General features: G+C 41.8%; 1 protein-coding gene across 3 annotated transcripts in view; it reads right to left on the bottom strand.

The window, feature by feature from the left end:
- Positions 1–25063, bottom strand: part of TOX (thymocyte selection associated high mobility group box) — a 404763-nt gene that overhangs the window by 99206 nt on the left and 280494 nt on the right. For all 3 annotated transcript variants that reach the window (XM_029069417.2, XM_029069419.2, XM_001513508.5), the window contains one exon: positions 21617–21859. In XM_029069417.2, the coding sequence (XP_028925250.1) occupies positions 21617–21859 (243 nt within the window). The remainder of the gene's footprint in view (positions 1–21616; positions 21860–25063) is intronic.

The raw sequence follows: 25063 nt of genomic DNA, 5'->3' as shown, positions 1-25063 counted from the left end.
AACCCCATTTTAATAACACCATCTGATTAAACGAAAAGACGCCTTGCTGATCGCAATTACAATCTGTCAAACTGCATATTTATTTACAGTTTGGTTTCCTAAAACCATAAGATAAAAAAAGGAAACTCTATTCAGCTTGTCAGCAAACTATAATTATTGTGTATCCTTCTGTCAGTTTCTGCATAAAACTTTTGGTCTTAAAATGGATCTAATTATATCTACATCAACATTTTATAAATGCAGGCTTTCTTTTTTCCTTTCAACTCAGGGAAATTTTTGTAGCTACAAAAACAACATTCTCCTACTGAGGCATTATCTGGGCTACTTTGCCTTTTCTTTCAGAAAGCATCTCTCTCTCTTTCTCTCCCCTGACCACCCCCCTCCCCCCAAGTTAGTGGATGATTAAACGTGGCTACCACGGTCATTTCAGTTCCTCTTCAAGTGGCAATGGCATCATGAAATTCCTTCAGGAGTCAACGTTTTACTTTGCCACCGACGATACAAACAGTTGAGTTCGATTCTCTGCTGCCCTCCCACCAAGGGATGGTTGCGGTCTCCCCATGGGGAAAGTGGCCACAGAGAAGACCACCGGTTTTCCCTTCCAGTCAGGTCCATCACAAGATGATGGGGAGCATTATCTGGGGCCAAATGCTGTAATATTTCTTTTACAGACAAACCTACCCCTTAAGTGGCAAGCATTGGGTGTGAGATAAGTCATTCTTGCTGTGGAAGTGCAGACTTTGGTCCCACTTGCACCAGCTTCCTTCCTGCCTACTACTAAATTGGATCTCATAACATTGGTGGTCACCAAAGAGGAAGAGTTGGTGCGAGTTCAAACAACATTTGGATTCCTACAGCCTCATGCCTATCTCCCACCCCACTGCTTTACAGTTCCCTCATAGCCTCATTCCTTTCGGGATTGTTGGGGGGAGGTGTGTCATGTGACTTTAGCTTTTACAACCCTTTCCATTCCTTTGTCCCAAGTCTAGGTTTCACCGCTGTCACAGCATTTCCTAGTTCCAGTTACCCAGGGTCTGTATTTTCCCCCAACAGTAGACTTACCCCACTTTGAAGTCTCTTATAACTGCAGTGAGATTGAGGCTAAACAGCTTTATGAAAAGAAAGATGCGATGTAAAATCTGTGTCCTAATGCTCTCTATACTTTTTAAGCCTATTTACTCCGGTGGCTTAATGATCTTATTCGCTCTGGCCTATTCCTCTCATACCCCCACCTCTGCCCTCCTCGTCGCCCCGGCACCCCATAAAAGCCGAGGCTGTTTCTGCCAATCACCGAAGGATTTCAAAGCACGTGCACAGAGAGAGATTTGCAAGACATAAAAGAAATATGCTCAAAACACAATCATTCATCAGTCAAAATCATTTTTCTAGACCTATAGTTATTTCTAATTTCCTTAACCATTTCTAATTATGGCAGAGCTTGTCTCTTGCATTTTCCCTTGCAAATGAGGATGGTTTCCCTACAGCATGTTTCCCAGTTCTTTGATCAAATTACCCAAGATCTTAAGCTTATTTTAACTTCCCTTAGAATTTACTTCTTGCTTTCCCACAGGGGAACCAGTTTTAAATGGAAGCCTTAAAAATGGTTCACAATTTTTCATCTCTTTAGTTTAACACATTTTCTGACAGCCTAAATTTTCCTTTGTTTAATTTTATTCCACTACTCCTACTTGTTTTACGGTTTAGTTAACTTAACCACATATAGTCTCAGTCTAAATCTCCAAGTAATGCATGATTATAAATAATGAAAGGGTTGAATTCAGAGACATGCACAATTTCATGAAATAATATACTACAGCTGAGCCTTCATCCAAAGTTCTGTTGTTTCAACATTGATTATGTACTGATATGATTTAGCTGAAGTTGATCACTTTTGAGCAGCTTAAAAGCCTGAGAGCAGATGAATGCTGAATATAAAATACTCAATTTCAATTACATCTTAATTTAACCCTCCTAGTTATGCTGCATGACCATACGCAAAGGTAAGAAAGCAAGGGGAAGTCAAATGTTCTAAAGAGCATCTTTAAACTGGACATTCGTGGCTGAGAACTTGTTTGGATGAAGAAAGTGATCTCAGACACATTTCTGCCACAGATTTTCCTTCAAATTTAGGCTTGTAATGGGTGATCCACTCTCACCTATGGCATGTGGGTTTCACTTCTTTTTCTGTGTTTTGCATGGCAAAGAGAGAAATCGTTGGACCCTGAGCTATTTCTAGGTTACACTCCACATAACTGCAGCTAATAAACCATAAGCCACTGGGGAATGCTGGTCTACCAGGATTCCTGGGAGGGGAGCCAGAGAGGATTTCATCATGGAACGCTCAGATATCCTGTAAGTCTCCCCCTGCCCCCAAATTCAGTTAGAGAAGTTTAATTGAATATATGGGGAGAGAGAAGGGGACGGGAAAACAGATTATATCCAAATACTTGCAAAAATACACAAAGTTCTTTGGACCCGTGATCTTTTTGGGGGCTGAGCACTTGCAGTTCACCACAGGGGGTAGGTAGAAATTGAGTTTGCTGTTGGCCAAAAAGAGTACATGAGCCTCATGTATTTTTCTTCCTGAATTTATAAACTCGGATTGTGGCTCACTTCATAAAAGAATCTGGGCGATGTAGGCTTAAAGGGAAAATAGGCTAAAGGAGCAGGTGATACAAGAAAAAGCTTCCTTCTCCTTTAATTCTCTTTGACCGTAGTTCCATCTCTAGTAAGAGTTGAAACATTTCCATCACAAGACTCCACCAATCAATCAATTATGAGTTATTTAGCTCCTACCGAGTACAAAGCACTATGCTAAGGTCTTAGGAGAGTATAACACTAACAAGATACACATTCCCGGCTCTCAAGGCTGTTAGGCTCTAAAGATCCACTATTCTCAATGCTGCATTTGGAGAGCACAAATGAATTAAACCGGTGTTTCAAAAAAGGCCTCTCCCCTATTTTCAAGTCAAGAAATTGTTTAAGCTTGAAAAATGGTAAAGGATATTGATGTATTTTGTCATGTACATGCCTCTTAAGTTAATGAAAACTCTAAACATCTTTATGAAGCACAGTTTCTCCTCACAATATTTTGTAGATTTTGTCAAGTGGGACCTATCTTCATGACTATTTTAGACTGTAAAAGTACTGAAATTCCATAACTTGGTAGGTGTGGTGGGTTTTATATATATATATATATATATATATATATATATAACTTGATATATACATAGGCTCCATACCCTGAATAAATAACTTTCCATAGATTTCCAACTTGCCTGACATCTAGATTCGAAGACTAGAATTTACTGTGTTTCAAGTGGCGTTATCATTAATCAAGCAGGGCATATAAAGTGTCAGAGTTGACTGGCTTCAATTTCAGACCCCACCCTTAATTCTGTATTTGGCATTTAGCAACCCTATGCTCTAAATTCCATATTTTGCTTCAGAGAAGAACTAGGTATGCATTCTTTTTGATTAAAACTATTTTGGGCACGAGTGTATGTGGCTCTATCAGTAGCCTTGGGATTTCACCATCTTTGAAAACACACACAGCTAAATAAACAGTTGAGTTGGCCACTAATCCGTTAGAATACAAACTCCTCGAGGTCACAGAACTCGTATTTTGTTGCCGCTGTACTCTCTCAAGTGCTCAACACGGTATTCTCCATGTAGTAGATGTTTCATAGATACCAATAATGGATAGATTATTTGGGATTTTGCTTCACAACAGTAATGTGACTTTAAGCACCAATTTAAAAAACAATTATCATTTGTCATGTTAAATTGGAGTGATAATAGTATGAATTTTGAGATGAATTTTCATTATTCAATTCGAAATTGCTTGAGTACATTATGCCTCAAGCTAGAAATCAGTACCCCCAAGATTTGCTTGAAAGAAGTTTTGGCCTAGGAACCACTGGGAAAAAGAATATGCTAGAGACTGGAAAGGCCACAGAAACAAATAATTTGCTCAAGATGTGTCCTTGGTGGAGAAGAACCAATTGTAAGCAGCTGACGATCCTCACTGGCCTCATTTATCTGTTGGCAAAATCTTACGACCTGGCAAAGAACTGCCTAGCCAGGTGGCTGCCTCAGGAAATCAGTGCATTTCAAAAATTCTAATTTACACATATTCAATTGATCAATAGGTTTTATTGCATTCTCCATGTGTAAGAGCACTTGGGAGAGTACAACAGAGTTGACAGAGACATTTATTTGCACTTACTGGTTCTAGTTATCCTATGTCAGTGGTGTTCTCGAGTGGCTTCAGTCAGTTCCCCCTTTAGACGATAAGCTCCTTGCGGACAGGGTCCATGTCTTCTACTCATCTGTACTCCTTCAAGTGCTTAGTACATGGCTTTGACTCTAGGTATTCACCGAATACTACTGATCTATTTGTCTATGTTACCACTGGGCCCTGCCCTTTCTATTTGAAAGAGAATAACTTAGTTTTACATATCGATGTGTGTGTGCGAACATATACACGCACAAATATCCTCTAGACTGTAAGCGCAATGTAGGCAGGGAATGTGTCAGTTATAGTGTGGTATCGTATTCTCCCAAGCGCTTAGTATAGTGTTCCGCGCACAGTGAGGGCTCGAAAAGTATGATTGATTGATCAATATTTTATATATCAAAGACGATACTCCTGATGGTGAAGCCCAGGAGTTTCTTCAATCCATCACCCCACATTATGAGCATACAAAGATTGTTCCATAAGCACTGCTGCTTCGATCTCTACAAATTATCATCACCACCAGTGGTGTTTAGAGAAGGCTTACTCTGTGCAAAATACTGTACTAAGTGCTTAGGAGAGTACAACAGAATTGCTAGACTTGTTTTCTGCCTACAATGAGGCCACAGTCCAGAGAGGGAGAACTTTAAGAGGCTACCCCAGCTGCTATACATTATTTTGCCTTGCCAACTGTTATCTTCCAACAACCCACCGTTCTAACTCAATGCTAGTGACTGGGCTCTGGTCTCTTTTCAGTTGCCTGGGAATCTTACTATCAATCCATTCTCTTCAAAGTCTCACCCAGCTAGGTAACTTCGGCTTCAAATACTTATATCGGAAGGGCAGCCATGTTCACACAGAGGCTAAATCAATACCAAAACCTGAGAAACTGAAATAAGCTCTGGATGAAAAAAACCAACCATCCCTAATATTACCTCCAACATCTACACCAAGAAGGGGGGTGAGCCCCATCAATCAATCAATGTATTTATTGAGTCCCATCCACTGCACTACCTCTGTGTCTCTTTCCTGCCCTTCTTCACAGATATTTTTGGCCAAAATAATCTACTGCCCATTTGCAATGATAGCAGTAGAACACAGTAGTAATCCACAGGTAATCCCCAAACCTAATTTTAGGCAGTAGTTCCCACTCAAGGGCAGCTAACACAAAAAATACTTAACACTTTATCTTTGCCCAATAATTTAGCTCTTACTGACTTATTCCCCTAGGCTGACAGGCTATGGGTTTGCCCACTTCAAAGCCCTCCTAAAATCCCACCTCCACCAACAAGCTTTCCTGATTAATTCCCAAAACCCCAGGTCACATCAACCCAGACACCTCTGTCATTTATTCCTCAACACTAGTGTATACATTTATAATCATACTTACAGTCAATTATTTGATTGCCCTATTTGTAAATATTTTTATGTCTGTCTTCCACACTGGAATGTAAATTCCTTGTGGGCAGGGAACATATTTTGTGTTGCATGGTACTTTCCCAAACGCTAACTACAGTGCATTGCACCCAGTAGGCCTCAATAAATATCATTACTACCACTGTTAAATTATTTTTTATGGCCCTGTTTTTATGAACTGTCTACTTAATCCCTTGCATGCTGGAGGGGACTAGCTATAAATGCTTCTGGGTTTGACTCATCCATTTACTGAAAAAGCCCAGGGTTGTAAATATGCAGTATACCGAAATAATCCTCATATTCATTGTTGGGTGACTCACAGAGGAGAACACTGAAAAGCAGTCAGGTGGTTCTATATTCTTCCTACCAGATCCCTCCTTTCTGGTCAGGACCATTTCTAAATGGAGGGGAGTATAGCCAGTACCTCGAGGCAGCATATATTTGTACAAAATGGCTCCTCAAAGAGAAGAAAAGATACAAAAGAATTCTAGTACAAGGGATACTTTTACTCTTCTTTGCAGGGATGTGATAAAAACACTGGTGCGTGGGGCAGTCGTTGTCAGTGCCCTCCACAGTTTCATTCAGGAATGTCCTGGGTGGCTACCTGGGACCGTTTGTGACCACATCAATCAATCAGTAAGTGAGGGCTTACTGTGTGCCAGGCCCTTTACTAAGTGCTTGGGAGAGGACAATATAATAAGAGTTGGTAGAAACATTCCCTGCCCACAACAAGCTTACAGTCTAGAGAGGGAGTATACAGTCTAGAAGGGAACCACATGGTGGCCCTATGTCCTTCAAACAGGGTGAAATACCCTCCCTTCTTATTCGCAGTGTGAGATGACCCCCTGATTACAGGGGAGAAAACTGGACTGAAAATCTCACCTGCTAACAACTGGGGTAAAAAAAATCAAATCTCTTTGTGCCTAAATTTTTTCATCTTTAAAATGGGAATAAAACACCCATTTTCCCTCCCTCTTGGACCATGATCCTTGAGTGGGGCAGGGACAGTGATTTGATTACTTTCTATCTATCCCGGCGATCAGCACAGTACTTGGCATATAATGATATTTTTATTATTATTACTTATTAAAGCATCATCCTGAAAGTCACCAGGGACGTCAAAGTTGGTTCTGCTTGACCTATGGCTTAATGCCAATGAAATGGGCCCTCACTGATAATTCCTAAAAGGTCAAGTTTGAGTATTTGTCTGTTGGTGAACCAAGATCATTTCCCTCTGAGGAAAGGGCTCTCTTTGCTAGTTTATTGCTAATCTTATTATTCATTCATTCATTCATTCAATCGTATTTATTGAGCCCTTACTGTGTGCAGAGCACTGTACTAAGCATTTGGGAGAGAACAATATAACAGTAAATGAACGCATTCCCTGCCCATTACAAGCTTACAGTCTAGTGGGGAAGACAGACATTAATAGAAATAAATTACAGATCTGTTCATAAATGCTATAGGGCTGGGAGTGGGGATGAATAAAAAAAGCTTATTTGCAAGTTCTTCTCTGCCTTATAAAAACACCTGGTTGGCTTCAAATGATATTTTGATTACCCATAAAGAGGAATGACAACATTTTCTTGGCTTTAAACTTCACAAAAGGCATCTCCCAGGGTAGAGCTGTGGAGGCGCTGTGATCTTAATTCTCCCACCCGCTGCTGTTTTTTTCAACTCCCTGCAATTAGGATGCTTGATGAGATTCAATAGATAATATCTAGCATAGGTCACTGGGCTCACTGGCAGCCCCTTGGTTATATACTTGAACGTTTAGAGAAGATTATTATAGTTCTTCCACCCTACTTCTTGGTCAAGCCAAAGTAATTTGATAATAATAATAATGATGATAATAATTGGAATTACTCCATTCATCCAAAGAATTCAAACTACTTTGCAAATAGGAAACAAGTCTTGTGCTTATTATGGTGCTTATTTCACACATGAATAAACTGGACTCTGGACAGGTTGACTCATTTGTCCAAAGTCACAGAATAAGTCAGATAAAGGACCAGAAGTCAACTGCCAATCCCTCCCCTCTCCCTCTAACCACTGGGTACAACCGGTTTCCCCGACGGGCAGGTGTAAAGCATTTAACTTTTCCCTAACTTGGCACCAGATGCAGCTAATTATGATTGTGGTTTTAGGAGGCAGAGACTTCTAGAGGCAGGACAAATCCCCAACTCACCCCAAGGGGTCTCTGGGCAGCTTCTTAGTAGTAAGGACATAATAATAATTATAGTAATAATAATGGTGGTATTTGTTAAGCTCTTACTCTGGGCCAAGCACTATACCAAACGCTGGGGTAGATACAAGATAATCAGGTTGGACACAGTCCCCGTCCCACACGGGGCTAAGTGGAGGAAGAACAGGTCTGGAATTCTACAGACGAGGCCACTAAGACACTGAGAAGGTAAGTGACTTGCCCACGGTCATGGCAGGCAGGTGGCGGAGCTGGGACTAGAACACAGGTCCTCTGACTGCCCAAACCTCTGCTCTTTCTAACTAGGCCACACTGCTTCTAGTCACTCTCCAACTTCACCGGATAAGAAAGGGACGGGTTCTGAATCTCATAACCAGCCCCTTCAAACACCTACCTTGCCTGCTATTTGAATGATTTCACGGAAATTCAAATTAGTTACAGAAGAAAAGATCTGCCTTGAATCGCTCCTAAAGAACCAGAAATGATGGGGTGGTGGGGAACCTTGCCAATGTAGATGTGTTTCCTTTATATAGTAAATATTGATTGAAAATGCATTGGTTTAAATTATTTGTATTTCAAACAAAATAACTCCTGCCTTGTGAAGGCAACTTGCTTGACTGTAAGATTTTAGGACACAGTTTTCCTTGCCATTTTATGCAAATTCTGCTTAAGCTCCCTAAATTCACTTGCCATTTTGTAATCTGCAAGCCTCAGTAGATAATTATGCCTCTCTCTAAGTGGTTGTTTTGCCAGGTTTAAAAATTTTAAGTACTCTTGAGGGTTTTAAGTTATTTCTGCCCACTGTAAAGCACTTTGAAAAAAGTGAAACAGAAATAACGGAATTATTAAGGGGTTTGCTCAGAAAAAGACCCAAGCCCTAACCATTTGGAGTGAATATTCGAAAACCTAAGACGTGACACAGACGTTATGCTACTGACTTGGCCCCCAGTCTTCCACCTATGCAGACTGTTTGCTGCCTGCCGCCTACCCTCTCTAGGGTATTCCATCCACAAATAATAGCCGTGAGTAGCTAGGGATCCTCCAGGATGAAAGACACTATATAAATGTAAATTAGAATTAGGAAAATTAATAATTTTTCCCCATAAATCAATCTCTCTGCTCTCTTCAATCATTTTTGTGTGTCTTCTGTGGATTCCTTAGTATTTGCCTGTGTTGTTCTCTCATCCCAAAGTACCCTATATGGAAGGCTGCCTTTTAAAGGCAGGAGAAAGAGGAAGATCCTTTTCGATGCCAAAATAGCATCTTTCACCCTTTATTGCGAAACGCTTTCCATGAACAGTCCAAAAGTGTATCTGCTGTAAGAGAAAACTCTAATTAAGGAGTATTTACAAAATTCAGGAAGCTGCGCCTTGTGGACAGGGAACATGCCTACCAACTCAGCTATATCGTTCCCTCCCAAGTGCTTGGTTCAGAGCTCTGCATACAGTAAGCACTCAATAAGTACCAGTGACTGACTGATAAACTCCTCGATCCAAAAAGATACAATGTCATCTTCCACTCTTTCACTCTCTCCACTTGGATGACATTTCACTTATGAAGAATCCTCCCACTGGATTTAGTTTCTCCTACCCTGATTTCGTCTTCACAATCGTATCCCAAAAATCGTTGCAAAATATCCAGCCCAGGTATGGGCTCTGGACACTTCCAATGCCAGATCTGAATTTTTCCCCATGGAACATGAAGTTGATTCCCAATTAATGAAGTCTGTTTTTGTCAGAAGATTTCTGAACTGAATATCTGAGGTTTGGAAATAGAAACCAAAAAAACACACTGATGAATTTCTTAAACTCTTTGCTCAATGATGACTTTGGCAAGGTAACTGAGTTATTTATTTCCTTTATTATGGTATTTTTAAGTGATTTTACTGTATATGTCAAGCACCGTTCTAAGTGCTGGGGTATCTACAAGTTAATAAGGTTGGGCACAATCCCTGTACCAACATGGGGCTCAAAGACTAAGTAGGAGGGAGAACAGGTATTTAATCCCCATTTTACAGTTGAGGAAACTGAGGCACAGAGAAGCTAAGAAAGTTGCCCAAGGTGCCACAGCAGACAAGTGCTGAAGCCGGGAGTAGAAGCCAGGTCCTCTGACTCCCAGGCCTGTGTTCTTTCTATTAGGCCATGACCACACCTGCAGTCAAGCAGGTTTTCAGCATTTTCAGACAAGTCCTCCATCGAGTATGCAGACCTTATCTCTCCACGCTCCCTTGCCCTCCTAATAGCTGCGTGAATACCTTGGAATTAAGTTGAGAATCCCTTCCTGGGTAGTGAGACAGTTTAGGATGCCACGCTCGTTACTTCACGTTGCTGCAGTTTTTCTCTAATCCACGTGGAGGTGTTGAAAAGGAAGCCAACTGGAATTGGTCAACTGGTGATAGACTCATGGTAACCGACAATCTGCACTAGCATCTCTTTGGTCATGATGGCTACCTCGCGGCTCCTATCACCCGCATCGAGGCTCGCCAACGGAAAGCCTCCCACTTCCTACTACACTCTTTGCTTTCTGCTTCCATTCCTGCAGCTCTGCTCCTCCACTTTGTTCTTCCTGGTTCATGATACAGATAGGCTTCAGATTTGTGGTATGTTACCCACAGGTTGTTCCTTGTTTGGTTCTCATTGATGGGAACCAGAGGACCTAATCCCGGTGCCACCAACGGTCTGCTCTATGGCCGTGGACAAATCAACTTAACAGCTCCGTGACTCAGTTACGTTATCTGTAAAATGTGGGACATGGACTGTGTCCAACCTTATTATCTTGTATCACTCCCAGCACTTAGTTTAGTGTTTGGCACATGAGTAAGGACTTAATAAATACAAGTGATTATCTTGTATCAATCCCAGCACTTAGTTTAGTGTTTGGCACATGAGTAAGCACTTAATACCACAAAAAAGGTTGGATCTAGATCCCCTTTAGAACAACTCCGCAAAGAGCACTGATATAGCATCTGCACAAGCTATGAGGCCTCTACGCTCATAACCCATTTTAGTGCCATTACATTTACGTACGCACGAGTATACTGCCCTTTAGACATATTCAACCCGAGTTAAAGATATCTGCCTTTCTTATTTTGCAAATGGACATAATCCAAACTGAGTTCCTTTACTTCTCTGCTCTGCAAAGATACTAAATTTGCATAGCACTTTAAGACAACACCTGATTTGAGAGAGTATTTCAAGTCAGCTGTTCAGAACAGAATGTGACCAGACAATAGAAGAGAGGAGGCCTGTTTTTCATAAAGCTATACCATTAGTTTTCATCTAGGGTGATGAGTAATTTGGATGAAGGGAACAAAAAACTCCTCAAATGCTGAAGTTCAAAGACAAATCTGTTCATACACGTTTTCTTCAACATCCTCACAGAAATCAAGTTTCAAACACTAACAGTAAAATGGGATTTATTCATTTTGCCTTTAACTATTACTTTTTTTCTTTGGAATCTGTTTAGCTTAATGATTTCCGAGAAAGGATAATCTTCACATTTTGAAGCTGACGTATACCAAAATACCATGTACAGTGGCTAGATGGAAGGAAAAAAAAATGATCATACAAGAACACCCCTATAATCTAGTATTTTCTGATAAATACCACACAGTCATAGGCGTCCACTCCATGGGTGACCATGGTTCCACTATGGGAACTGGACTCCCTTTCTTGCCCATTCCAAGTCTCTGACAAGACCTGAGGAATTCCAATGAGAAGCAGTACATCCTAATGGATAGAGCGACGGGCTGGGAGTCAAGAGAGCTGGGTTCTAATCCCAGCTCAGCCACTTGCCTGCCATGTGACGCCTGCTCCTTGACCTGGGCGAGTCATTTAACTTCTTTATGCCTCAGTTTCCTCATCTGAACAATGTAGATTCAACACCTGTTCTCCCTTCCTTCCCCCTTAGACTGGGAACTTAGTGCAGGATTGTGCCTGACCTGAATATCCTGCACTTATACCAGTGCTTAGTGTATAGTAAGCATTTTACAAATACTACAATTATTATTTTTATTAGGGTCAAAAGGTCTTTGAAGTTATGTCCCCTCCAGGACCTCATTCCCTCTAAAGTCCATGCCTCTTTTAATCCTTGCACTCGAAATACAAGTTGGCATCTAAGATAAACAAAATCATTGACAGTTACATCCCCACCCTCCCGTACTATTTTTCTCAATTACAGTACGTTTCTTCTGGTAAAATGGCAGAATTAAAAACAGATCCGCTGATGTGATCGATTGATCAAGTGACCGACTGAAAAGAAAAGTAGGGCCTTGTTTGCTTCTGTCGGTCTAGATAGCACTCCAACCTGACAGGCCGGAGATGGTGGGCACTTTTTAATATAAATGAACCAGTCCAACCTGGCATAGGAGAGAGCACTGAATAATTGAGAAAGCCACATCTTGAAATGATTTAACTCTCTAATCTGTTCTAAACTCTAACACTTCTATGACTCCAGATGGAAATGGCTTTTATGAGTCAGCATTTTGATGCTGAAAATTCACACTTCAATCCACCGTGGAAACCCCAATCCTAGTAATCAATAAATCAATGAATGGTATAAACATGAATGTGTACAGCGTCCAGAGAACTGTCCAAAGAGCTTAATAGAGTACAACACCACAGAGTTGGCAGACACAGTCCCTGTCCTCAAGGAACTAACAATCTAGTGGAGAAGCTCGGAGTTTAGTAGAGAGGAGTACTCTTCAAACATATGACAAAACAACACGAGGCACCTCGTATCTCAGCCAGATTTATCCTGGGATGGTAGATATGAGGAACATATTCTTTGTTTGGAATGCTCTGCAGTTATCTGGTAGGAAAAGCCAATTTATCCCATGCAGCAAGATGTTGGAAAATTTTTCTCCCCTGACTGAAAAGAAAAGTATTCATCTAAAAGTCAGATTCAGTGAAACATATGGCAGATATTCATTTTAAATGGAACAGGCTGCCAACTGCCTATTACTTATATCCTAAACCAGATCTAGACTTAAGTCTTGAATGAACTTGATCATAGTGAGAAATGTGCAGAGTACGTGAAGATCTGGAGTCAGACTCTAGACTTCTGCTTTCAGCTCAACCAACCTCATTACTCGCCTTTTGCAAAGCCGCCCTAAAATGTCACGCATTCTCATCAGCCACCTCAGCACTCCTGTGTTTATTTCTGTATTTATTCATGTATCTCCTCTCCCTCTGGCTATCTTTGTCATCTCCTCCAAAACCTCCAAGCAGCATGGCCTAGCTCACTGTGGACAGGAAATGCATCTGTTTATTGTTATGCTGTACTCTCCCAAGTGCTTAGTACAGTGCTTTGCACATAGTAAGCACGACAGAATAAGTGAATAAACGAACGAGACCTTCTCCTATTTACCTCTTTGTTCCCCAGGTTAAATCCTCCTAACTTCAGCACTTCATCACCTAGGCACAGGTGAACTCCCAACTGCCCGTTACACTTAGGAACATACTTGCACAACTTAATTCTTTACCTAATTTTTATTCCAGAGAAGTAGCGTGACCTAGTGGAAAGAGCACGGGCCTGGGAGTCAGAAGACCCGGATTCTAATTCCTACTCCGCCACTCGTCTGCTGTGTGACCTGGCTACTTAACTTCTCTGAGCTTCGGTTATCTCATCTGTAAAATGGGGATGAAGATTGGGAGTCCACGTGGGACAAGGACTGTGTCCCAGGTGAATATCTTGTATCAACCCCAGCACACCGCACAGTGCCTCGAACGCGGTAAGCACTTTACAAATACCATAAAAAAGTAGGTACTCAATAAATACTACTGGCTGATTAAGAACTGCAAGCTGCAAGGGGGTGAAGGAGATGTTTAGCTAGGCTCTCAAACTTTTAGTCACTTGCATCTTAAAAGCATCTAAGCACTACAATCGTGCTCTTGTGCCAATGCCTGAAAAAATACAGTTAGATTTCATACGATATAAAAAATAAGGCTAAAAAGATGGCCCCATTCTTTACTCCATTAGAGACGTTTCATAAATTTCTCCCAAGTAGCCATATTCGAAAAGGATAATTTGTGGAAAAAACAGACTGTAATTGCAAAGGATTTGATGAATTGTGGCATAATGCTAAATAATTATTCACTGCCTTTATTCTTCTGTCAAAGTGGGCAAAATCATTTCTTTATATTGCTTTTTTTAATAAGGAAACAAGCCACTGTGACATCCATTTCATTTTAAACTAATGCTTCTATTATTCCATATCTAAATGGAGCTGACATCATCTACTCTTCAGTGTCCTAAAAGATCTTTAGCTCTAGTCCACTGTTACATGTTTTATGCATTACGTGAAATAAAATACCTCGTGATTTTGAAAATATTTATTTTAAAAACAGCAATCAAATTGTCTGTAATCACATTTTCTGCTCTGCTTTGAAAGCTGCATTATTCAATATGCCAGTGGTCTTTTCCATAATGGCAACATATTAGAAATTCATGCTGCTCTAATCCATCTGAACTCACTGAGGTACTGTACTCCCTATAGACCCAAAGAAACACTTTTGCTTCAGTTTCGTATGTCCTCTCCAGTACCTACTGATGTGATGGTTGTCAAAGCATTTGTACAATGGCCTTTCAATTCAAAGTCTGCCATAACCGTAAACCAAAAAAAGAGAAAAGATCATCGACTGGTGCGCATATGTTACGTTTGCTTTTGTTGACAGGAAAAATGGAGCACTGCAGAAATAATTCCACCAATGTGATTGCCTTTTAGTATCATTTCCCATTTTTCGACTTCCAAAATTGAAATCTGAAGCTTTCGGTTTGAAGATTCCAATTTTCTCTTTTGTGAGGTGTTTCATTGTAAATTTTCTATACCACACCATTAGAAACCTCAACCTCCAGAAAAGCCCAGTTTCAGAATGAATCCTTTCTCTAAGAGCATTCTAAAATTGGGTGAGGTTTGGCTTTGGATGAAAGGGCTTCTGTGGGATGCACAAAGAACCAGCCATTCCCCTCCCCCAACGGGGCTCGGGTGACTTTAGACGAGTTTGCTTGTCTCCCGCGACCAGCCTTGATTTAGCTCACTGATGAGTGCAACAGGACAAAAACAATCAGCGAGGAATGATGAGAATCCAGTTTCCATAGTCAAAGACCTTCTTGTAAACCATGACTAACTAACGGGGATGAAACCCGTTTTTTTTCCTCCCACTTACATCACACAAGAAATAGGAATTTGGTATTTTCTTTCAAGTTAGTGTTGGTAAAAGCACCTTAAAGTTACCTTATCTAAACACTTCAGTATACTGCTGCCCTTAGTGTTGGATGAGTTGTGGAGAGGGAGATCATAGTCAAGCATGCAGAGAGGCTAGAAAGACTTATACATGACCAATGTTGTGTCACGTGTTCTGTGCACAGAACTGGTGGTTTTAGACGGGCTGCTGTGTTTACCAATTGCAGTGCTTGGTGCTGTTTTCAAATTTGCCTCCCTAAAGATTGAGGGCAGGGATCTAGACAACTGACAAACTCCCCAGAGTGTAGTACAGTGACCCGCCCAGAAATACTACGGAATGATTATCTTCCCCAAACACTACAGGCCGGTGAACCTGGCTGCAGCTGTTTCCCAACACTTTCGACCGCGTCGTTCAAGATGGTGTTTCACCGAGTCTTCCGAACCCCTCCTCCCCCCGGCCCCCGACGGTGGATGCCTATGTCAGCTTGTTACCCACTGGTTGCTTGGGGATCCCTATCTTGCCCATTGGCTCCCAGAGAAGTTGGGCTACCAGGAGCACTGGCAGAGTGTAGGTGAGATAGCATCGTAGCTCTTCATTATCTGGGATCCTGTCTTGCCATTTGGTGCTGTGAATGCCCTTCAGTTCAGGAGCCAGACATGTTTTCTACAGTAGGGCCAGGGCCCTCAGCCATAGAGAGGTTTGGACACCTCCAGAACTCTGAAATAATCATCATCATAATAATAACAATTATGATGGTATTTTTTAAGCGCTCATTATGTGCCAAGCACCGTTCTAAGAGCTGGGGGAGATACAAGGTTATCAGGTTGTACCAGGTGGGGCTTACAGTCTTAATCCTCATTTTACAGATGAGACAACTGAGGCACAGAGAAGATGAGTAACTTGCCCAAAGTCACACACCCGACAAGTGGCGGAGCCGGGATTAGAACCCACGACCTCTGACTCCCAAGCCCGGGCTCTCTCCATCTCCACTAAGTCACGCTGCTTCTCTGTAGGGCTCCCATATAAGAAGTAGTACGGCCTAGTGGGAAGAGTATGGGCCTGGGAGCCAGAAGGACCTGGGCTCTAATTTTGACTGCCTCTTGTCTGCTGTGTGACCTTGGGCAAATTGCTTAACTTTCTGTGTCTCAATTCTCTCATCTCTAAAATGGAGATTAAGACTGCGAGACCCCTGTGGGACATGGACTGTAACCAACTTGACTAGCTTGTACCTATCCCAGTGCTTAATACAGTGCTTGGCACACAGTAAGTGCTTAACAAATACCATAAAAAAGAATTAGGTTTGTCAACAAACTCCATCTGTGTGTTTCCCAGAAGGTATGAAGGCCTATTTGTATCAATAAGAAAGAACCTGAATGCACAACATTTCATTCACTCCATCTTTTCAGCACTCACCACTATTTCAAACAGAAAACAACTCCACCAATTAACAAAGGTCAACAAGAATTCTAAGTCCTCAAAAGTTTTCCAATCAAACTGAAGCCAAACTTTAGAGTAATCTGCCTTACTTAACCTCTAAATGCTTTTTGAAATTTTATCCTAACTACCCATCTTTTAAAAACAGGGTGTGAAAAGCTCATTTTATTAATAATAACCATTTTATTGTTATTAATAACCACAATCATTTCATTGTAATTAATAATTAACAATGATCATTATTATTATCAATAATAATTACTTTATTATGGTATTTATATGGTATTTGTTGAGCACGTACTATGTGCCAGGCACTGTACTAAGCACTGGGGTGGATGCAAGCAGATTGGGTTGGACACAGTCGCTGTCCCATGTGGGGCTCATAGTCTTAATCCCGATTTTACAGATGAGGTACCTGAGGCACAGCGAGGTGAAGTGACTTGGCATAGGTCACACTGCAGACATTAAGAAAAAGCCTCTGACAATGGTGTAGAAAATGCAGTTCTCTGAACTCTTAATTACCTTACTCTTAAGTAGCGTGATCTGATTACAACCCAATGGGTTTGTTAGAACAAGAAGCAAGACGATAACTGAGGCAAGGAATGACAGCCTATTTCTGAGCAGGGAAAGTGCTAAGTGATTACTGAAAGGAGGGTAAATGCTGCAATTTAGAAACCCCCAACTCAATTACAATGCATCCTGAACTTCTGTGGGAAATCCCCCCGTCCATCACGGTCATGTATTTTCAGAATGGGGATTCCCAATGTGCAATAGTGAAAAATACAGAAGAAAATACTCGGAGACTCCTTGAGTTGGGCTGAGGTTCATGTTGGCACCTCCAATCGACCCCAGCAGAGAGAAAGGAAGCACTGTGCACAACGTGTTTCCCACATGTGCCTCCTTCCTTTGGAGGCATTTTTAGGGGAGGGAGGTTGACCACTCCTCTCCCAGAGAGATCATTCAAGTGGTCCTTAGCTCTAAATGGGAGGGAGCTGGGCTCCAGGAAGAGACTATGCTGAAGACTCAACACTTTTCAACCCACAGAAAGCCCAAGGCTTCCAGTCAAGGAGGACAAGCCCCCCCGCTATAAATGCTGCTGTTTGCAAGTCCTCAAAATCGAATTATTCCTCTTGCCCTCATTTTCATCAATTCATCATCCCTACCGTCATACCGGGAAATCTCTTTATGATGAAATTGAAGAGAAATCATGGGTGGGTGTTGTAGGGTGAGATTTTTTTTTGCTGGTGGTGTTAGAGTGGAGCTTAGTAAATTGCTGAGACCACTGGGAAACTTTGTTTTATGGGGATGGTCATTTTAAGACTCATTTAGAAAACAAGTCCTCCCGAGTTCCTATTAGACTGAATTCATCTAATATTTCTAAGCTCTTTTCTATACTCTCTATGATTTCTGGCCTTCTGTCTGCGGACATTACATAATCTAATACCCACCACTCCTGGATGTGATTCCAACAGATCCCTAAAATAAAGCCAGTTAGGCCTCTGGGGTTCATTCCCTGATAGGGAGCCATTTTAGAGTGTGTACTTATTCCCCTTTCCTTCTTCCTCCTATCTGTCTCTCTAGTTAGATTTTAAATCATTTGAGGGTAGGGCTCCTATCCATTTACTCTACTGTACTCTTTCAAGTCCTTGGTACAGAGGCCAGCCCTCAGTACGTGTTCCATAATCAATCAATCAATAGTATTTATTGAGCTCTTACCATCTGCTGAGCCCTGTGCAAACCACTGAGGAGAGGAGAATAAAATCAGTAGATACGATCCCTGCCCTCAAGGACTTATAGAACAAGGGCCTGGGCCTGGGAGTCAGAAGGCCATAGGGAGTTTGATGGTCATCCAGCCTCTTTGCCTCCCACATCAGCCCAGGACTGAGGGCTGCTGGGACAGCCGGGAGACCACTAACATTTGGAAAAAAAGGCCGTGTTCGGAGCCCTGAGGATATTGTACTCTTCCAAGCACTTAGTACAGTGCTCTGCACATAGTTAATGCTCAATAAATTCAATTGATTGAGTGCAGCTGGCCTAAGGGAGAAGCAGCGTGGACTAGTGGAAAGAGCATGGGCATGGGAGTCGGAAGGACCTGGGTTCTAATACCGACTCCACCATTTGTCTGCTGTGTGACCTTGAGCAAGTAACTTATCTCTACCTTTGTTCTCTCATCTGTAAAATGTGGATTAAGACTGTGAGCCCTATTTGGGACAGGGACTATGCCCAACCCGATTATCTTGCATTGACCCCGGCGTTTACTACACCGCCTGGTACCGAGTAACCGGTTACCAAAACAAATAAAAAAAAAGCATAAGCACTCCTCTCTTCGAGACCTGTGTTTAGCTACTTCATTTACATCGTTATATTGGAATGGTGATTTTGTAATTCACTGTTATTTTGTTTTCCCCATATACCATTCGTACTGTTGACCCTATTTTGACTGTGAGCCCCACATCATATACACACCTTATCAAATCTGCTTACCTTTTACTTAGCACAGCATTATGTAACATCGTAGGGTCCTAATACATATCAGTATTTCAAATTATTTAAATATATTCTCTTTGGCCCTTTTTCCCTGGTTAAAGTGCTTGGGAATTCTACCCATTGACAATTCCCTATTGGAATGGTGAACTTGTGCCTAACCCAGTGTCCTTCAGCCAGGGGATGGAGGGAGGGGCCGCTTAACAAGTATCATTACTATTGCTTGCAGGAACTTGAGAATCACAAGATGCTTTTCTGTATAGCTCACTAGTTCTCATCAACCTGCATGTGAAAATACCCATCTAAAAATTCCAAACATTTTATTTAACTGGAAAAACTACTCATGTAAGTCCTGGCAAGTCAGCTCTCATCTATCATCATTTCCCAAGCAGTGTGTTTAAACGTCACTTATAGCCCATTAATCTTGGTTAATGAAGTCCAACATAAATTTAGGAGGACAAATACCTTCACTGAGAGAAAGAAGAGGGAAGGGATTGGGACTGAGTTCTTGGGTTCCCGGAACTGGAAAGGTTGAATCGAGTATATTCTCTGAGAAGTTTAATCCTCGAAAGATTGGGATGGGGAAAGGGGCTGGCTCCATGGAAGACTGAGGGGATGATCCTTTAGAGTAAGGATATTTGATCACCCTGGGCTCGATACACGTCTTTCAGGGAGCCATCCCTAGATAGACCTGGATGTTAGAATGGCAAATGGTCTCTACCCCAAAGAAAATACAACAGAGTCCCAGTGTAAGGGATGTCAGGATCTAGGTAGGTACATAGACCAAATGCTATACTCGCTAAGTAAATGCCGAGACAGTAGGTGTAGAAATTATCACTGCTTTTCACAGTCTGATTCCATACTCTTTTCCTTTTGGTGTAATTGACAAAGAAAACACATGCTCATTCTTGGTATACAGCCATTTCTTTCTTCCTCAGCTTGTTCAGAAAACCATTGGTGTTGATGGATGAAACTGTAACTCATTTCCTCCACAAACACCTGGAATCATTTATTTATTTTTTGAAGAAACACACGGATGAATGTACATGTATAAACACGGGCAGATGCAGGGTTCTCTTGTTCTTTTTGCTTTTTACAGAGAGATCCCCGGCAGTATCAGATTTAAGGAAATATCATTAAAGCAAATCACTAAAGAATTCTTTGCAACTAATTTCTTCCAAATGAAAGTGCATCTGGGATTGAAATATACTGACCACATACTGCTCTCGGGTTAAACCAATCTTAAAGTCTAAATAATAAGTTCCCCACTTTTAAAAATTTTCAGTGCAAATGTTTTTGTTTGGAATTCTTCCATAAACATGCCTTTCCTCCTGCTTTACTATGTCTTTCACTTCTGATCAGAAGAATCTGTTGCCCTCTAAACCCCCTGTGTTTTGTCCATTTTCCTGCCACCTTTCCCATCACTCATACAGTTCTTTCCACGAATTCCATGTCAAATATTAGTGGCTTACAAGAGCCCTTCCAAAAAGTAATCTACTGAGAACGGAGGACTAAAGTAAATGAATTCTCTCTCAAACTCTATCGCTAATGCTGAATTTTTCCTGATTTTTAAAAATTAGTTTTATTTTCAGATTTAGGGGTGCCTTCACTCACTGATAATGAGGGGAATATTGTGTTTTAACCATCTTCGTTGCAATAGAAACCTGGGTGTGTGTGTGTGTACAAATGAGTAGATCTTCCTTCCAAATGAGGTCTCGTTTTTGGTACGGGGTCAGTATATACTGGACCTTCAGAGTAGCAACAGCACAGGTTTGAACAATGGATTTGAAAGTGAAATTCATGTACCTCTTTCCTGGAACTTTTACAGTGCTTTGCACACAGTGAGCACTTAACCAAAACTATCACCATGACTACTATTACTACTATCATTGCAAGACTGGATCTGTCCCTCCAAAAAAAGTCAGGAAAACAGTTCTTGTGCATAGTCATCTGGATGGGGCCATTTCACTGAGCAGCTAGTAGGGTATTGAAAAAAAACAAAACTTGCAACTCTACCACGCTTCAGACCACACAAACACTTTGGTCCATGATGGGGTGTTGGCGGGAGGGGGCGGGGAGGGAGGGTGACTACGACAGGAGTTTCTCAAACGGTAGGAAAACTTTTCTGCAAATCTTTTCCGTCTCAGAGCCAGGCATTTTCATAACTTGGTGAAACCCAGTGAAACATCTTTTCACACACAGGGATTGCTGAAGAACCTGCATTCACATTTGTTTGCTTGGGCTGAAAATACGGGATCAAGTTCTGCTACTGTTCAAGTTGACAAGCCATTTTCGTAGCCCAGATGCAAACAAAGAAACTGTGAGCACTTGAGGAAAGGTTAATCGAACTGGATGTTTCCAATGTGACAATAAACTCATTGTTTGCCCGCTATTTGCCACAGTTGATCTTTATGTGGGCAGTTAAAATAAATAATCGGGCACAATTCTGCCTTTATAAAAATCCAATGGAAAATCACTTTAGCAATTCTCAGCATCAAGAACAGAAATGCAGAACATTTGGCTAACATTTAAGCAGATGCAAGTATTTATCGTCCTGCACTCTGATCGCTTAAAGTAATCTTTCTTATTAAATCAGTCCTCCCACTCCTTCCCTCCCCCTCCTCCCCCCACTCCTGCCCAAATGGATAAAATTCTTACCACCGAGAGGGAGTTTGAAAGCAGCGTTCCATCCTGGCCCAGCATGTTGGATACCGTGATTTCTGGTAGGTCCATGTTTTGGGGATGAAATGGAAGCAGACCATTATGATTCATCGGGTGACACAGAGAGTGGTAACCGGACTCGACCTCATTCAAGTGCACCAGTGAGTGATCGGGGAGCGAAGGGGGTGTAATCGGAGGAATGTTAAAGTCTTCACTTTCCAGACTTGGGCCAGGGTAAGACTGCAAAAAGAAAATAATGATATTGTTGCAAATCACCGCACACGTAGAACTCCCTAAGACATTATTGCAGGAGGTAATACCAATTTAGCAAAGGGAACATTTCAAACCCACCCAGATTATCCCACTGCAGTTTCACCATTATGCATGGAAGAAAATCGCCTCAAAGGCATAACCACCTCTGGTATGTGCACAGCCTCCATTAACACTTTTTTTTTTCCAAGAAGCTGAACTCAAACAGATTTCAAGGGTCCCATTAAAATTTTCCAGAGTCTTAGTCTAGCTGAATACCTTTTTCATGGGAATTGAGGGGAAGGAATGCAATTTATAAAATTAATGTTTGATCAAACGTGCTTCATAGAATTCCCTGCTGTGCAGATCATGGGTTGACTCGAATGAATTCTACAAATTCTGGGGCAATTGCTTCTGGGTCTTGAAAAACCATGTTACTTACCTTGCCACAAAAGAAAAACAAAATTAATAGACAAGTAACTTAGGCGTGCTGCTAGGTTCTCTTACGGAAAGAATGATCTTTGGGGAAAAAAATGACTCTTAAAGCTGATTTTATGCCTGAGAATGGATCTCCAAATTCAAATATAATCCCATTCCTTGATTTCAGCCTACTAATGTACTGGTCTTGAGTAGTTATGCGGAGGGGTTTTTTTTTTTAATATAGTGGCTTTCTTTTGTACTGCAGTTCTTGGAGTTCATCTCAATTACTTTTTATGGTAATTGCTTCAATTTGATATTAGGAGACCAGTGGGATCATTAACACTTATGTGCTTCTCCACAAAAGGACTGGTCAAAGGAGAGGAGGAAAAAAAAAAAACCAGGAGGCTCAAGGGCAGTTGTTTGAAGAGGAAAACGGTCATTAGGTAAAGGGTAGGGAGGAAAGCCTGCAAAAGGAAGAGGATATTTAAGGTAGGACCAGTTTCCGTCCACATGCAGAAAGCTTTATCAGTATTTAACATGCTAATCAGTGTTCATAAAGTGAGAAGAAATCACTTTGGTCCTGATAATCCCTTTACTGAACTTGAGGGACCCTCCAGACTTCAGGATGCTACTATAACAGCACAGTCTACAGGTAAGAGCTTGGGATGAGTCAAGAGAATCAGCTCGAAGCCCGATTCTACCACTCCCATACTGAACGACTTTGGGAAGAATCGCCTCTATTGGCTTCAGTTTCCTGATCTGTAGATTGGGGATTTGATACCTGCTTTCTCAACCTCTTAGACTGTGAGCCCCATGAGGATGGGGGGGGGTGTCTGATCTGAACATCTTGTACCTACTCCAGCATATAATGCTTTCGACATGGAGTAAATAGCATTAACACAAGAGTCTGGCGCTTAGGGAATAACATTATTATCATTACACCATGGCATGCTGAGATAGTCCAAGAGCGAAATTGTTATTTAAAATGGCAAAGAATGAAACAAAAGAAGTAGTTAGAAGGTCCTCGCCGGCATCCAGGGCATTGAACTCCATGCATGCTACTGCGTTCGAAGGCTGTGAGGTAGTTTTTTCAGATGGTACGTCTAAAAGTTTACTTTGCTAAATATTTTGATGTTCTTGAGTTCCTGCTAAATGGCACGATTCAGTGAGCAATCCAGCCATCACAGAATATCCAAGAACCCAACACTGGCCGTCCAGGCAAGGACCGGCTAATCCCTGCTCTGCCACTTGTCTGCTGTGTGACCTTGGGCCTCATCTGTAAAATGAGGATTGAGACTGTGAGCCCCACATGGGACGGGGCTGTGTCCAACTTGATTTTCTTGAATCTGCCCCAGTGCTGAGTATAGTGTCTGGTACATAATATGTCCTTAACAAATACCATTATTATTATTATTATTATTAATAAAGCAACGTTGCATTCAACGCTGCACAGAAGCAGCGTGGCTTAGTGGAAAGAGCATGGACTTGGGAATCAGAGGTCGTGGGTTCTATTCCCAGCTCCGCCACTTGTCAGCTGGGTGACTTTGGGCAAGTCACTTCGCTTCTCTGTGCCCCAGTTGTCTCATCTGTAAAATGGGTACTAAGACACTGAGCCCCATGTGGGACAACCTGATTACCTCTATCTCCCCCAGTTCTTAGAACAGTGCTTGAAACCTAGTAAGTGCTTAACAAATACTATTATTATTATTCAGGGTCATCAAACCCCACCGTTGTTCTCTGTTTGACAATATATATTTTCCCACCTCTGCCCACCCTCCACTGATATCGTAATAAAAATAATAATAATGATGCTTGTTGAGCACTCACTGTGTGCCAGGCACCGTACTAACCGCACGGGTGGATACAAGCAAATCGGGTTGGAAACGGTCCCTGTGGCACATCAGGCTCAAAGTCTCAATCCCCATTTTACAGAGAAGTGAAGTGACTTTCCCAGGTCACACAGCAGAGAAGTAGCAGAGCAGGGATTAGAACCCAAGACCTTCTGACGTACACTGAACATCGACCACGAGCCGCAATTAGAATGGAGATCCTCTACTGCAGTCTTTATGAAAGCTCCTGCTTCTCAGCTTTCTGACTGGTTCCAGGCCTGGCTCTGAGTCTAGGCCTCTGGGCATGGGCTGATTTGCATGGCTGTTTCAGAGGTTTGATATGAGAAGCGGTTTGATGGCTGATTGAGCACTCCCGGGAGGGAAGGTGGGATGCAGCTGTGAATTTCTAGAGAAAGATCATTAGTATAGAGAAAAAAAAAACTCCCAGAAATCTCTTCTAAATTACAATAACAGTGACATTTGTTTTGCACTTACTATGTGTCCGGCACTGTACTAAGCGCTGGGGTGGATATAAATCAGGTTGGACGCAGTCCCTGTCCCAAGTGAGGCTCACAGTCTCGATCTCCATTTTGCAGATGAAGTAACTGAGGCTCAGAGAAGTTAAATAACTTTCCCAAGGTCACACAACAGACAAGCGGCTGAGATAGGAATAGGACCCAGGTCCTTCTGATTCCCAGTCCCATGCTCTATCAACCACACTATGCTCTCTTCTCCCCTAGTAGGTAAGGCAAGTGAACAAACTAATATTTGGGGTTTGTGGGCCGAAGGCATAGAGGAAGCTGTACCTTCGAGTGCTTTTCGATGGCAGTTTTAGCCCTTTCCTTAGAGAAACAGAAGCATTTCAACGACAAAGGGGAAAGGCGTTCTTCTGGCTCGAACAAATGAGACTTTTGCCTGTGAAAATACACCACGGTGTCCGACGTAC

The sequence above is a fragment of the Ornithorhynchus anatinus genome, chromosome 7, assembly GCF_004115215.2.
Source record: "Ornithorhynchus anatinus isolate Pmale09 chromosome 7, mOrnAna1.pri.v4, whole genome shotgun sequence".
Classification (NCBI taxonomy): domain Eukaryota; kingdom Metazoa; phylum Chordata; class Mammalia; order Monotremata; family Ornithorhynchidae; genus Ornithorhynchus; species Ornithorhynchus anatinus.
This window is presented reverse-complemented; position numbering and strand designations above follow the sequence as displayed.